Source organism: Zalophus californianus, chromosome 14, assembly GCF_009762305.2.
Source record: "Zalophus californianus isolate mZalCal1 chromosome 14, mZalCal1.pri.v2, whole genome shotgun sequence".
NCBI classification, from domain to species: Eukaryota; Metazoa; Chordata; class Mammalia; order Carnivora; family Otariidae; genus Zalophus; species Zalophus californianus.
In genome coordinates, this window is record NC_045608.1 from 8,566,621 (window position 1) to 8,580,255 (window position 13,635).

The following is a 13,635-nucleotide window of genomic DNA, read 5'->3' on the forward strand; positions in this document are numbered from 1 at the left end:
ATTTATTTGACAGAGATAGAGAGAGAGAGCACAAGCAGGGAGAGTGGCAGGCAGAGGGAGAAGCAGGCTCTCGCTGAGCAAGGAGCACAATGTGGGGCTCTATCCCAGGACCATGGGATCATGACCTGAGTTGAAGGCAGCCGCTTAACCAACTGAGCCACCCAGGCGCCCTGAGAAGTCATCCTTTTTTTTTTTTTTTTAAAGATTTTATTTATTTATTTGACAGAGACACAGCGAGAGAGGGAACACAAGCAGGGGGAGTGGGAGAAGGAGAAGCATGCTTCCCGCAGAGCGGGGAGCCCAATGCGGGGCTCGATCCTACGACCCTGAGATTATGATCTGCCCTGAAGGCAGACGGTTAACGACTGAGCCACCCAGGTGCCCCTAGAGAATTCATCCTTGGGTGGGCTTGTTCAACAATGTCCTAGATAACATTGAAAGAACTATGCTGCCCTCTCTTGGTCTTATTTCCAAATTCTGGATACTTTTTCTTCAAAAGGAGATGTATGGCTTAAGAATAGGGGGGCATGGTCCCAGGGTCCTGGGATCGAGCCCCGCGTCAGGCTCCCTGCTCGGCAGGAAGCCTGCTTCTCCCTCTTCCGCTCCCCCTGCTGTGTTCCCTCTCTCGCTGTCTCTCTGTCAAATAAATAAATAAAAACTTAAAAAAAAAAAAGAATGGGGGCACATTTGAGAGTTGTTATCACTGGCTTGTAATTCCTAAATCCTCCCATCCACCCACTCCAACACCCCAACACCCCTTTCTACGTTGGTGACTATCTCAATGCCCCTTAGCCTCCCAACCCTTTCCTTGAAGGGTGGGACTTATGAAAATCAAGTACAAGTAAGCCTGAAGAATTATTGGTGATAAGTAATGTCCTTTACAGCATCATTTTCGCTCAAGAGGGCATTCTGTTTCTTAATAGGACTCCAGTTAGGGCTTGTGCCTCATACTTGCACAGTCACGTGGAAGGTTTTTTGGGGGAGGAATGTAGGGGAAGAAGGGTCCTCTCAGCTTCTTTGAATTAAATTCCAGAGCTGTTGCAAACTGTTAAGTTCAGAGAAGGCAGTGGCGGTGTGTACTTGACCACTGTTGTTTCCATGGTTCTTGGCACACAGTAGGTACTCAGTAAATACTTACTGAGTAAATGACTAAACCAATGGAAGAATAAAGACAGAGGGTATGAGGGCACCTGGGTAGCTCAGTTGTTGGGTATCTGCCTTAGGCTCCGTTCATGATCCCAGCGTCCTGGGATAAAGCCCCACATCGGGCTCTCTGCTCGGTGGGAAGCCTGCTTCTCCCTCTCCCACTCCCCCTGCTTGTGTTCCCTCTCTCACTGTATCTCTCTCTGTCAAATAGATAAATAAAATCTTTAACAAGAACAACAAAAAAGACAGAGGATATGTTTTCCTCTCAGGGTCAACTCTGGCTGAGGAACAAAGTTTTGGTGACAAAGGTTGCCACCTGCAGGATAAATATGAAACTGCAAGGTTCAAAGCTGCTAAAGCCTTGAGAATACAGTCAACTTCAGGATAAGATGATCAGAGAATCAACTGTTCTCTTTTAGCTTTTGGCAGAATTAATCAATATCATTTTGTCCTTTCCTTTTTTTTTTTTTAAGTATGTTCTACGCCGAACGTGGGGCTTGGACTCATGACCCAGAGATCAGGAGTCACATGTGATGTAGGAAAGAACGTTACGGTTCAAAGCTGACGGCCAAGAAAGAATTCTTGAGACGTTTTTTGGTGCAAAAATGTGGTTTTCTTAAAGCACGGGGACAGGACCTGTGAGCAGAAAGAGCTGCACTGGGGTCATGAGGAGTGGCCCATTATATACTTTCAAGTTGGGAGGGGGTTAGGGATAGCATAAGTCTCTAAGGAATTTTGGAAGCAAGGTTTCCAGGACCTTGAGGGCGCTAGCTGTTGTTGCGAAAAGATCATTTATTACTGTCTAATAAAACCTTAGTCATGAGACCCTTCAGATGTATATTGGTGGCCATATGCTTGGGGGATGATTGCCAACACATATCTTGGGGGTTTAGAGATAAAGGAAATTTCTAAAGGAATTTTTATATGTTAAAGTAGACTTACAGGATCCTGGGGTGTGGGGTCAGGCTAGGATTGTCTTTTGCCCTTAGCTGAGTGTCAATATCAAGGCAGCTGAGTCCCTAGAGGAATGTCACTCTGTTTCAAGGACTTGTCAGTGGGCTCTAGGTAGTAAGGCAATTTAGTAATTTTTCTTCTGCCTTTGTTTCCCACATCATCATGCTTTACTGAGTCTGCTATGCACTTCATTTCGTCCTTTCCAATTAATGAATGTTGTACCCTTTCCTTTTTTTCTTTTTCTTTTTGTATTGAACCATCATGTTTTATTTTCTCATTAACCTGAAAGAATTAAATCAATATAACTGGACATTTCATGACAGTAGAGTCATAAACACAAACCTATATCTGGGGCTAACAATGTCTGACTGTTCATGAATGTAAAGGGATCCAGGATCTATATACTGTTTTTCAAAATCCTTGCAATAAATTTGCACCTGCACACACATGTACACACCTTCTCATATAGAATGTCAAGATCTGGGACAAGTTTGTACCCTTTCTTTAATAATATTTTAAAACTTCAGAGTGCTTAATAAGTGTCCAGTACCACACCACACACTCATACAATTTTGCGACCAGTCCCACTATTATCCCCATTTGATAAATGAGGAATGTGAGCGGGGCGCCTGGGTGGCTCAGTTGGTTAAGGGACTGCCTTCGGCTCAGGTCATGATCCTGGAGTCCCAGGATCGAGTCCCGCATCAGGCTCCCTGCTCAGCAGGGAGTCTGCTTCTCCCTCTGACCCTCCCCCCCTCATGTGCTCGCTCGCTCTCTCTCTCATTCTCTCTCTCAAATAAATAAATAAATAAAATCTTTAAAAAAAATGAGGAATGTGAGCACAGAAAGCCTGCCCAAGATTACACAACTCTCAAGTAGTAGAACCAGGGATCTGGACCCAAACACCGTGGGTGTACTTTTCATCATTCACTTTGCCACCTCTGTACTCATGATATGGAAAATGTTTACATGAAACATAGAGAAACATGGTGGAGATGACCCGTGCACTTAATCTCTGTGCTCCCCTGAAACACACTAACATGATGGAAGAGGGAGCAAAAAGGTCTAAACCCATACAGAATGAGAGAGATGATGACTGCTCCTGAGAGATGTCAAATCCTTTGCGGAGGCCAGAAAGCGGATGGAGGATTTGGCTGAGTGGAGAAGCCCTAGGTCTTGCAGAAGGAATTGCCAAGGAGGAGTAAGCCAGTTGCAACCGCGGAGCCCCGGAAGGGCTCCGGGATCGAAGGTCCCAGGTACGTGGGGGGAGAGTTGGGAATCAAAGCAGACCATTAATTGTACCAGTAACATATCCTTGGAGTCCAATAACATAACCTCAGATTCCCCCCAAGACAAGTGACGTCTTGTCTTGATCCTTGCAGAAGATTGGGTGTTTATTCTTTGGAGAACATCAAACAGAACAGCTCTAAGTTCAGAGATAGCATTGAGAGAAAAGAGTGGAGGCAACGTGATAAAAACAGAGGGATTAAATGAAAGCACACAGCTAAAAAGAAATCTCCTGTTTTTTAAATACCCATGTGTTTGGTGATAGTATTGGCATTGTTATTCTGAGACTTAGCCCTGTGCTAAGTGTGTATTTTGGGATAAATCAAGTAATAAATTATGTTGGAGTTGTGGTGTGGGAGAAAATAAATGCATGTGCAAGACCAATATGTTTAAATAAAACCCCTCCAGTCTTGGGGCATCTCGGTGGCTCAACCAGTTAAGCCTCTGCCTTGGGCTTGGGTCATGATCTCAGGGTCCGGGGATTGAGCCCTGCATTGGGCTCCCTGCTCGGCAGGGAGTCTGCTTCTCCCTCTCCCTCCGACCCTCCTCCCTGCTTGCGCTTTCTCTGTCTGTCTCAATTAAATAAAATCTTTTTTAAAAAACCCTCTAGTCTTGATTTTATTTATTTTTATTTTTGTGGTTTTTTAAAAGATTTTATTTTTAAGTAATCTCTACACTGAACATGGGGCTTGAACTCACAACCCTGAGATCAAGAGTCGCAGGCGCCACTGATTGAGCCAGTCAGGTGCCCCATTGTCTTGATTTTATTTATTTATTTATTTTTAAAAATTTTTTAAAAGATTTTATTTATTTATTTGAGAGAGAGAATGAGAGATAGAGAGCACGAGAGGGAAGAGGGTCAGAGGGAGAAGCAGACTCCCCACTGAGCGGGGAGCCCGATGCGGGACTCGATCCCGGGACTCCAGGATCATGACCTGAGCCAAAGGCAGTCGCTTAACCAACTGAGCCACCCAGGCGCCCTGTCTTGATTTTAATTGGAACCGTCAGTATGACAGATTTTATCAGAAAATTTAAGTACCCAGTTAATAAGAGATGGAACTAGATTAACCCAGACTGGTCTTGCTCTGAAATTTGTGAGAGTCTGCCTCCTTGGTGGGTCAGGGCCGGGGGGCCTCCTGGAGGAGGTGAAATCTGAAGGATAAGTAGGAGCAATAAATGGACATCTCTTCTGATCTCTGGAAGATCTGCTTATCATGACCCAGTAATGCTGGGCTGATCTGGAAAGATTTTGTTTCTGAAATGTCAAAATGGAGAGCCAGCCTGCAAATCATGGTGACCAGTGACCAACAGAAGTTACCTGGGCAGCAAAATGGTCTCCCTCTGTGCCATCTAGTAAAAAAAAACTTTAAGAATGACATATATTTTCGAAAATTCCTGAAAGCAAACACTTCTTATGGCACAATCATAGAAGCCTACAGTATTTGTTTGAGTCTAATTTTCTTTAGACTTGAAAATGTTCACAACTTTTAAAATTTGCTTTCAAGTCTAGTTTAAGCAGTAAATGTTGGGCAAAGCTGGGAGGAAAGAAGGATTTTTGTCCTATTTTCCAATTGTTCTCCCTAATGGAATATAAGAATGATGATTAAGAGGGGAAACATAGGGGTGACTGGGTGGCTCAGTTAGTTAAGCATCTGCCTTCGGCTCAGGTCATGATCCTGGGGTCCTGGGACCAAGCCCCGCGTTGGGCTCCCCGATGAGTGGGGAGTCTGCTTCTCCCTTTCCCCCTCCCCCAGTCCTGTCTCTCAAATAAATAAATGAAATCTTTTTTAAAAAGATGAGGAACATATGTCTTAAAATTTTATTTTGTTTTTGTGTTCACTTAATTTAAAAATCAATTTTATTTTATTTTTTAAGTAAGCTCTATGCCCAACATGGGGCTTGAACTCAACCCTGAGATCAGGAGTCACATGCTCCATGGACTGAGCCAACCAGGCACCTCAAGAAAAATCAATCTGATTTTAACTGAAAAGTAATACAGGCACAATAGATTGAAGAGTGACTTGCCTTCCTTCCTTCTCCCCAGAAACCGTTACAATTACCAGCTTCTTACGTCTTGAAGAGAACATTTTAAAAGGAAACTTTTAGGCCTGTTTCATGATTCATGTTGGAGGGGATAGAAGTTAAAATATGACTGATATTTTATTATCTCATAGAGTAAGAAGCTGCCTTTGAGGAAGAATTTGTAGCTAGATTCAGGTCGGAAGGACATTCATTCATTCTTTTAAGGAATTCACAAACAATCTTGATAAAAAAGAGATATCAGTTGGCGTGTTTGTCCAAACAGACCTAGACAAAATAAATCTTTTCTCATCAGGCCATTCCCCTAGCCCCCAATAAATTGACAATAATATAGAGATGGGGATTCTGGAGTTTGGAATTTGTGTTGATTCCATCCAGATTTTTTTTTTTTTAAAGAGTGAGAGAGCACACCAGTGGAGGGAAGAGGCAGAGGGAGAGGGAGAAGCAGGCTCCCTATAGGGAGCCCTACGTGGGGCTCGATCCCGGGGATCTGGGATTATGACCTGAGCCGAAGGCAGATGCCCGACTGAGCCACCCAGGCGCCCCTCCATCCAGATTTTTCATAACCATGGCCACGATAACTCTGAAGTTTCCAGGACATTCCAATTTTTTTACTGTCTTCATAACGACATGCAGACTTGTCAGATCATGGGTCCTGATTTTGGGTAAGGAAAACATGCTTCAACAGTGTGAGGTTGAGGCTTTTGACATAGGCTTACCCAATCTTGTGTTTACTCTTCTTTCGTCTCCACATTCTTTCCAACGAATTTAGGTTAATAAAAAGGTACATGCTTTGAAACCAGCCACAATAGAAATGACTGACCCCATGACAGGGCAAAATGAAGCAGGTTCAGGCCTCAAGAAGAATTCACTAACAGGCTTCCAGTAAGGGGTGAATAAAAGCAGAACTACCTGCAGGTCCTGAGGACAATGACGAAAACATGTTTACCACAGAGAAATAGAAATAGGGGTGGGGGAGGGGGGAGCAGTGCCCCTCAGTGGCACGGAGAGGCCAACTCACTTCCATTTTTTTGAGGCTCTTTGTCTACAGAAAAATGAAGAATTTATTTCTTTATTGGATATTTAACAAATGCTTTTGGCACCCCAAGATTAAAATGCAGTGTAAGATGACCAAATTTATTAAAAGCCCACTAATAAAGCCACAATGAGATACCACCACACACTTATTAGAATAGCTAAAAATGAAAATGAAAACAAAACTGACCATACCAAGTTTTTATGAGCATGTGAAGCAACTAGAAATCTCTTATCTTGTTGGTGGGAATGCAAAATGTACAGTCACTTTGGAAAAAAGTTGGGCAATTTCTTGTAAAATTAAACAGACATCCACCGTAAAACACAGAAATCTTACTCCCAGGTATATACTCCCAAGAGAAATGAAAATGTATGTTCATATAAAATCTGTATATGAATGTTTATAGTGACTTTATTTATAATTGCCCCAAACTGGGAAGACCCAAATACCTTCAACTGGTGAGTGAAAAAATAGTGGTATATCCATCATGGAATACCTGTCAGCAATAAAAAGGAGTGGACTGAAATAAACTTGCATGTATGGCCAAATGATTTTTAACAAGGATGCCAAGACTACGCAATGATATTATAATAGTGTTATATGGTGACAAATGGTAACTACACTTGTGGGGAGCGTAGCATCATATATAAACTTAACGAAACACTATGTTGTACACCAGAAACTAATGTAACATTAGGTGTCAACTACACAAATTTTTTTAAAAAAAGAAATGTGCTTGGGTGGCTCAGTTGGTTAAGTGACGGCCTTCAGCTCAGGTCATGATCCTGGAGTCCCGGGGTGGAGTCCCGCATTGGGCTCCCTGCTTAGTGGGGAGTCTGCTTCTCTCTCTGACCCTCCCCCCTCTCATGTGCTCTCTCTCTCTCTCTCTCTCTCATTCTCTCTTTCTCAAATAAATAAATAAAATCTTAAAAAAAATAAAAAAGGAAATGTGACATATATGTATATATGTATACACACACACACACACACACATATATATATATATATATATACACACAATGAAATATTATGCAGCCTTTAAAAAAAAAGGCCTTTGGTTTTTCAGACTCCTCATATCAGGCAGCTTCCAAATGCTATAACCTGGATGAACCTCAAAAATAACCACTATGGTTCCAATTATATGAAGTATCTAAAGTAGTCAGATTCACAAAAACAGAAAATAGAGAGTTGGTCCTGAAGGGCTGGGGGGAGGGTCAGGGGAATTAGCATTTAGTGGGTGGAGTTTCAGTGTTGTAAGACGAAAAAGTTCTAGAGATCTATTGCACAACAATGTGAAAACCCTCAACACTACTGAACTGTATACTTAAAAATTATGATGGTAAGTTTAATGTCATGTGTTTTTACACATTATTGTTATTATTATTAATAATAAAAGGAATGGATTATTGACACAACATAAAAAATTCTCAAAGGCATTAGGCTAAGTGAAAAGCCAGGCTCAAAGGGCTGCATGCTGAATGATTCCATTGATGTGACATTCTGGAGAAGGGAGAATCTTAGGGATGGAATATAGATTACTGTCCTAAAGAGCTGGGCCAGTGGGAAGGGTTTGGGGGTGGTAAAATTGTTCTATATCTTGATTGTAATTGTGGTTACATGGCTGTATGTGTTTGTTAAAATTCATAAAACTACACCAAAAAAACCCCTGTACATCGATGCATGAGAAAAACTTGTACAGCAAAAACTACACAAAGAAACTTATACTGTATATAAATTATCCCTCATGAAACTGACTAAAAAGAAATATGGAGTAAATATGGCAAAATGTCAAATCTGGTCACAATACAGTGTACAGTGGTATTTTCTGTAACTTTCATCATGATTGCATTTCCGCATGCAAATAATAAAGCCAAAAATGATTCTTTTTTTTTTTTTTTTTTTTTTTTTAATAAGTTTTTTTTTAAGATTTTTTACTTATTTATTTGAGAGACAGAATGAGATAGAGAGAGAGCATGAGAGGGGAGAGGGTCAGAGGGAGAAGCAGACTCCCTGCTGAGCAGGGAGCCCGATGTGGGACTCGATCCCGGGACTCCGGGATCATGACCTGAGCCGAAGGCAGTCGCTTAACCAACTGAGCCACCCAGGCGCCCCCAAAAATGATTCTTAAAAACCCAACTAGTTTAGGGGTGCCTGGGTGGCTCAGTTGGTTAGGCAACTGCCTTCAGCTCAGGTCATGATCTCAGGGTCCTGGGATCGAGCCCCGCATCGGGCTCCCTGCTCCGCGGGAAGCCTGCTTCTCCCTCTGACCCTCCCCCTGCTTGTGTTCCCTCTCTCGCTGTCTCTCTCTCTCTGTCAATTAAATAAATAAATAAAATCTTTAAAAAAAAAAAAAAACAAAAAAAAAAAACCCAACTAGTTTATTCGAACTGCAGTACGGTCCATTAATAGGATGCAGTTTTGAAGTTGTTTGGTAGACAAGGAATTCTTATTTCATTCCTGTGAGTGTATGTCTGTGACCATATTTATTACTTCATTTTCAGAAAAGGTCAAACTTGTAAATTTGGGAACTTCCAAGAATGTGAATTCTGCTCAAATAGTCCTCCTGTCCCCATAGTGTTTCAGAACAAGAATAATGCCTGGTGGTTGACTGGGCATGTGAAGAATGGGAGGCAGAGAGAAACTGAGGATTATTTTCTTTTTTTTAAGATTTTATTTATTTATTCATGAGAGACAGAGAGAGAGAGAGAGAGAGGCAGAGGGTAGAAGCAGGCTCCCAAGGAGCAGGGAGCCCGATGCGGGACTCGATCCGATCCCAGGACTCTGGGATCATGACCCGAGCCGAAGGCAGACGCCTAACCATCTGAGCCACCCAGGATTATTTTCTTCTGGGTGTTGATTTAGAAATCAATTACTGGACTGTTCACTTCAACCAAAGTGGTAGAGTCAATTCTTTGTCTTCACACAGCCTTGGTCTCCTTGTAGTGCTAAGCAATTCCTTTATAAAGCTTGATGGTTCTGCCTCCCTATCTGTAAAATATTTGGCTAAGTTGAATAAAGATCGGAAAAACTGGATACCTAATTTTAGACAGGTTAGAAACCAGTTCACCCCAAACCATACCAAAGACCAAGTCAGAGTGGTTAACGCTGCCTTAAAAAGTCAGCCTTAGCTATTTTTCCACCTAGCCACTCCTGTCTTTGGTTTTTCAGGCTCCTCATATCAGGCAGCTTCCAAATGCAGAATTCCAAAAAGCTGAATTGTCTTGATTCCTCCCAATGTTGGCACAGACTATAAGGAATTGAGAACGCCAATAATCCTAGAGAAACAGATGGATATTTTTAATCACAAACATTTATGCACAACCCAAATGATGCAGTTTTGGATGAAATACAGAAATTGATCTTGGCCTTTCTTGTGTCCTTCCATCCTAATGAGGGAAACTGCCAAGGGCAGGGGAGAAGGAAGGGAGAAAGTGTCCTCTAGGTTGAAAGATGAAAAAAGCCTGGCAGAAATGGGTCACCTGTGGAAGGAAAAGTCTCAGTGTTCCCAAGATTTGCAAAATGGATCTGAGTTGATGTAGCCCTCATTTCAACTTTGCAAGATGTCATAAAATTACCTTTGGGCAACCTACCAAGTATTTGAGATTGGACAAAAAGGGGTGGTGAGATGATTTCCCAAACCATAAAATGAAAATGTTATAGACAAAGGACTCTTCATCAAAGTTTAATCCAGCAGCCTAAAATTTCAAAACAGAAAACAAGACAAAGTGATTCACAGATATTAGGGAATAGAAAAGAAAGTAGTACCAGGAAGTAAAGAGAAGGTTTAAAAAAAACAATAGGTCCTGAAATAAAGGTTAGGAAAATACAGTTTCGTTTTTTTAAAGGGAAGCATTACATCAGTTGTTAAAAATGGTCCACAATTTCAGTCAGATGTTAAAGCAATCCTTCGCAGGAAAAAAAAAAAAAGGAAATATCTGTAGTACACCTTTGATCCAATTATATTTTTCTACACTTTCTCTGGTATGCCACAGAAAGGTGCTCAAGGTGACACTTCGATGATTTAACTTTGCTATATAAATTTAATAAACTAGGTATATGTACTATTTTGGCATTTTTTTTCTGAATTGGTAAGTGTGTTTCTTGAGTAAATACCAAGACATTTTAATTTGACATTTAGTTCTGAATTGTAAGGCAATTAAGTGTCAACGATATAGCCAACATCCCTGGGCTGGAGTATCTTTATAAATAAGCCAGTTTAGACTGGAGGAGCTTTCCTAAGTAAGTCTTGTGGTCTCCATGTCATTTTGTAGAGTTATATAGATTTTTTTTTCCCTTTAAAACTTACACATCATTCTACTTAATTTTTGTCAAGTTTTTTTGTTTGTAAAAAAGTTAAGTGTTCATTTGTCCCCCTTATTACAACAGGGTGACTAGAAGTTATCTGGCGACCTCCTTAGATCCGGCTATCTGAAACAAAAAAGACAAAGCTAGTGTTGACAGGGTGTGTGACAGAGAAAATTCAAGGACCATGAAGTGGTTCTGTGCTAGTAGCTGTGGGAGACAGGATCCCAAATTTCCGTCCCCTCAGTGGTTACGTCAGGACCTTTGTTAAAAAATATTGATTCCTGGACACTGCCCTAGATTTACTGAGTCTGAATTCCGGGTCACAACCTGGAAATATGCATTTTTTAAATAAGCGCCGCAGTCCGTTTGGAAACCACCGCGGGAATTCGCAAGTCCTTTGCCCCGACTAGCCACACACGACCCTATGTCCGCGTTCCCTCGTCCCGCCCCCGTCCCCGCCCCCCCAGTGGCCTGCCTTGCCCAGGCCCCGCCCTCCGCCCCCGCGGTCTCGTGCGGCCTCGCGGGACCCTTCCCGTGATGCCCCGCGCCGAGCCGCCGCGGTTGCCCGGCAACGAACGGTCCTTGTCGCTGGTCGCGTGGGGCTCCGCCCGGCCATGGGGCCGCAGGGCCTCCTGCCGCTCCTGCTTATGCTCCTGGATTGCTGGGCCTCCGTGAGCGCCCAGACCAGGGCAACTCCGCCTGTGACGACGGAAGGACTCAACTCTACGCAGGCAGCCCGGACGACTCCCCGACCCGCCTTGTCTCTTAGGCCCCCTGGAACCCCCAAGGCCTCTGTGCCCTCTTCTGGCCCCAGGCCCACCCCGGTCACGGACGGTGGGTACCAAGTAGCAGTTCCTGGGGATCCAGAGTGATCCAACTTGGAGCGGGTAGCCCGGGTGAGGCTGTCATCATGATAGTAAACGTTTATTGAACACTTAACTGTGTGCAGGCATTGCTGAGTATTTCGTAGGTGTTGCTTGTGTCAGCAACTCGTAGGGTAGACCTCATTGTCCCTCTCAGACAGAAGAGAAAAACCGAGGTTCAGAGAGCGTAAGTGGGACAGTATAAAGTCTTTGAAATACCTTGGCAGTGGTCCTGGACAACATTAACGCTAAAGGTAATAATGAACGAGTCGTTGCACCTTTGCAGCCAGCGATGAAATTACGTAAATCCAAAGTTTCTGGGCAGTTGTGGAAATTGAATGCATAGGATGTGTTGAACTTTTCATTTAGCAAAAAGAAACGCCAGAAGTCTAGTTTACATAAATATGACTAGACCCTTCCTTGTCTGTGGACTTGAATTATGAAACCCCAGAATTCCTCCTGTGTTGAGTTGGAGGTGGGAAACAACGGGGTGAGGGGTTATGTCCACTTCTTAGGATTCATCATTAGGGATAATTAACATATTTCTCAGAAAGTGATCTAATTCTGGAGTTAGACATTAGTGAATATTTTATAATCTGATTTGATATGGATGACTTAAGGGGATGGATGTGACCCTGAGATGGCTGTGCCCTGAGTGCAAAATTTTGTGAATGTGCATTTTTCTGGGTGAGGGTTCTTAGTTTCTCAAAGGGGTTTGTGATCTCAAAAAAAAAAAACAAACCCAAAACCTTTTAGGTCCTCTGACTGTAACCCCAATATGTATGCAGTTTTTTGATTTTTGTTTTTTCCCCTTCGTAAGAGAAGAAGACCTTGAGTAAAGCTCAGTATTAGTAAATAGAAAACTCATCCTTGGGTGATATCTTGTACTCTAGGACTTCAGTTCCTGAATCATCATTTCTCCAAAGGGCCGCCTTTATAAATTAGTAAGGAATATGCGTAAGTAAAAGTATAAATGAGTAAAGGAAAAGTACAGAGAAATACATTTTCTATTTCAGTATATAATAAAGCTTTTTTTAAAAAATAAAGCTTTTATAGCAAAACTGTTGATTTAATGAATTAGTTGAGGAGGTAAATAAGTGATAAATGGGGACAGACTACAGCATAGTATTCAGTATCCTAAAATTCTCTAAGGTTTTTGGACTGGGTTGTCTTGTATCCATCTAAGTATTCCATCTGTTTATGTGATTTCTCCCCCAAATGAAGCTATTCTTGGACCATCATTATTAGGGCATGTGTTCAGGGCTGTTTTTCTGGCATGGGGGGATGAATTTGCGCTTCATCTTTTTAAAGGGCCCTGCTTTAGGCCTGTGAAAGTAATGATAATAGATGACAGCTGGCATTTATTCACTGCTTACTGTGTAGCAGGCTCTGTGCTAAGCTTTTTGTCTGTAATGTATCTCATTTAATCCCCTATGATGTGGGTTATCCCTATTTTTCAGGTAGGTGAATTATTTGCCTGATTTTAGGTCACACCCCTGGCAGGTGTTGGAGCAGGGGCTGACTCTGAGTGGAGAACTGGACACCATGTGCAGGATTGGTTACAGGTGGGAAGAGAGAAGTGATAACTTTCATCTTGATCTGAGCTCTGTTCCTTAGTGTCTTGCTCTAGAGCCAGGCATGTCCATGTTAAGAGGTGTAGAAGAACAGCTGAGAGCTACTCAGACCTTGGGAGTGCTCAGCAGATACTTGTTGGCTGATTAAGTACACTCACATTCTGGATAGAGATCTCCCCCCACCCCAGTGGAGTTATTAAACACTATTGCTTTGGCCTTACTAGTCTTATAGCTACTTAACAAGGGTTTTGAGTTCTGAAAAAAATCAAGATTGTAATTTTAAACACAAGGCAGGGAGCCTAAACACTTTTTTATATTAACATGCTCGAATTGCATTTTCATTTTACTAGGCACATGGAAGAGTGCTTGGCTAGAGGGAAGTATGTTAGCTTATGGGGGAAGACTCCTGTGTCTCAGATTAAGAAGGGAT

General features: G+C 42.3%; 1 protein-coding gene across 8 annotated transcripts in view; it reads left to right on the forward strand.

The window, feature by feature from the left end:
• The first annotated feature begins 11,305 nt into the window (after positions 1-11,305).
• The window catches only part of TCTN1 (tectonic family member 1), a 44,877-nt gene continuing 42,547 nt past the window's right edge, over positions 11,306-13,635 (forward strand). For 7 of the 8 annotated variants that reach the window (XR_003516803.2, XM_027575309.2, XM_027575308.2 and 4 more), the window contains exon 1: positions 11,306-11,602. Coding sequence is in view for 6 of the 8 variants with exons in the window: in XM_027575309.2 (XP_027431110.1) it covers positions 11,383-11,602 (220 nt within the window). In the remaining 2 variants the exon portion in view is untranslated. Of the gene's footprint in view, positions 11,603-13,091; positions 13,197-13,635 lie in introns of all 8 variants that reach the window. The other variant, XM_027575313.2, reaches the window with a different exon arrangement.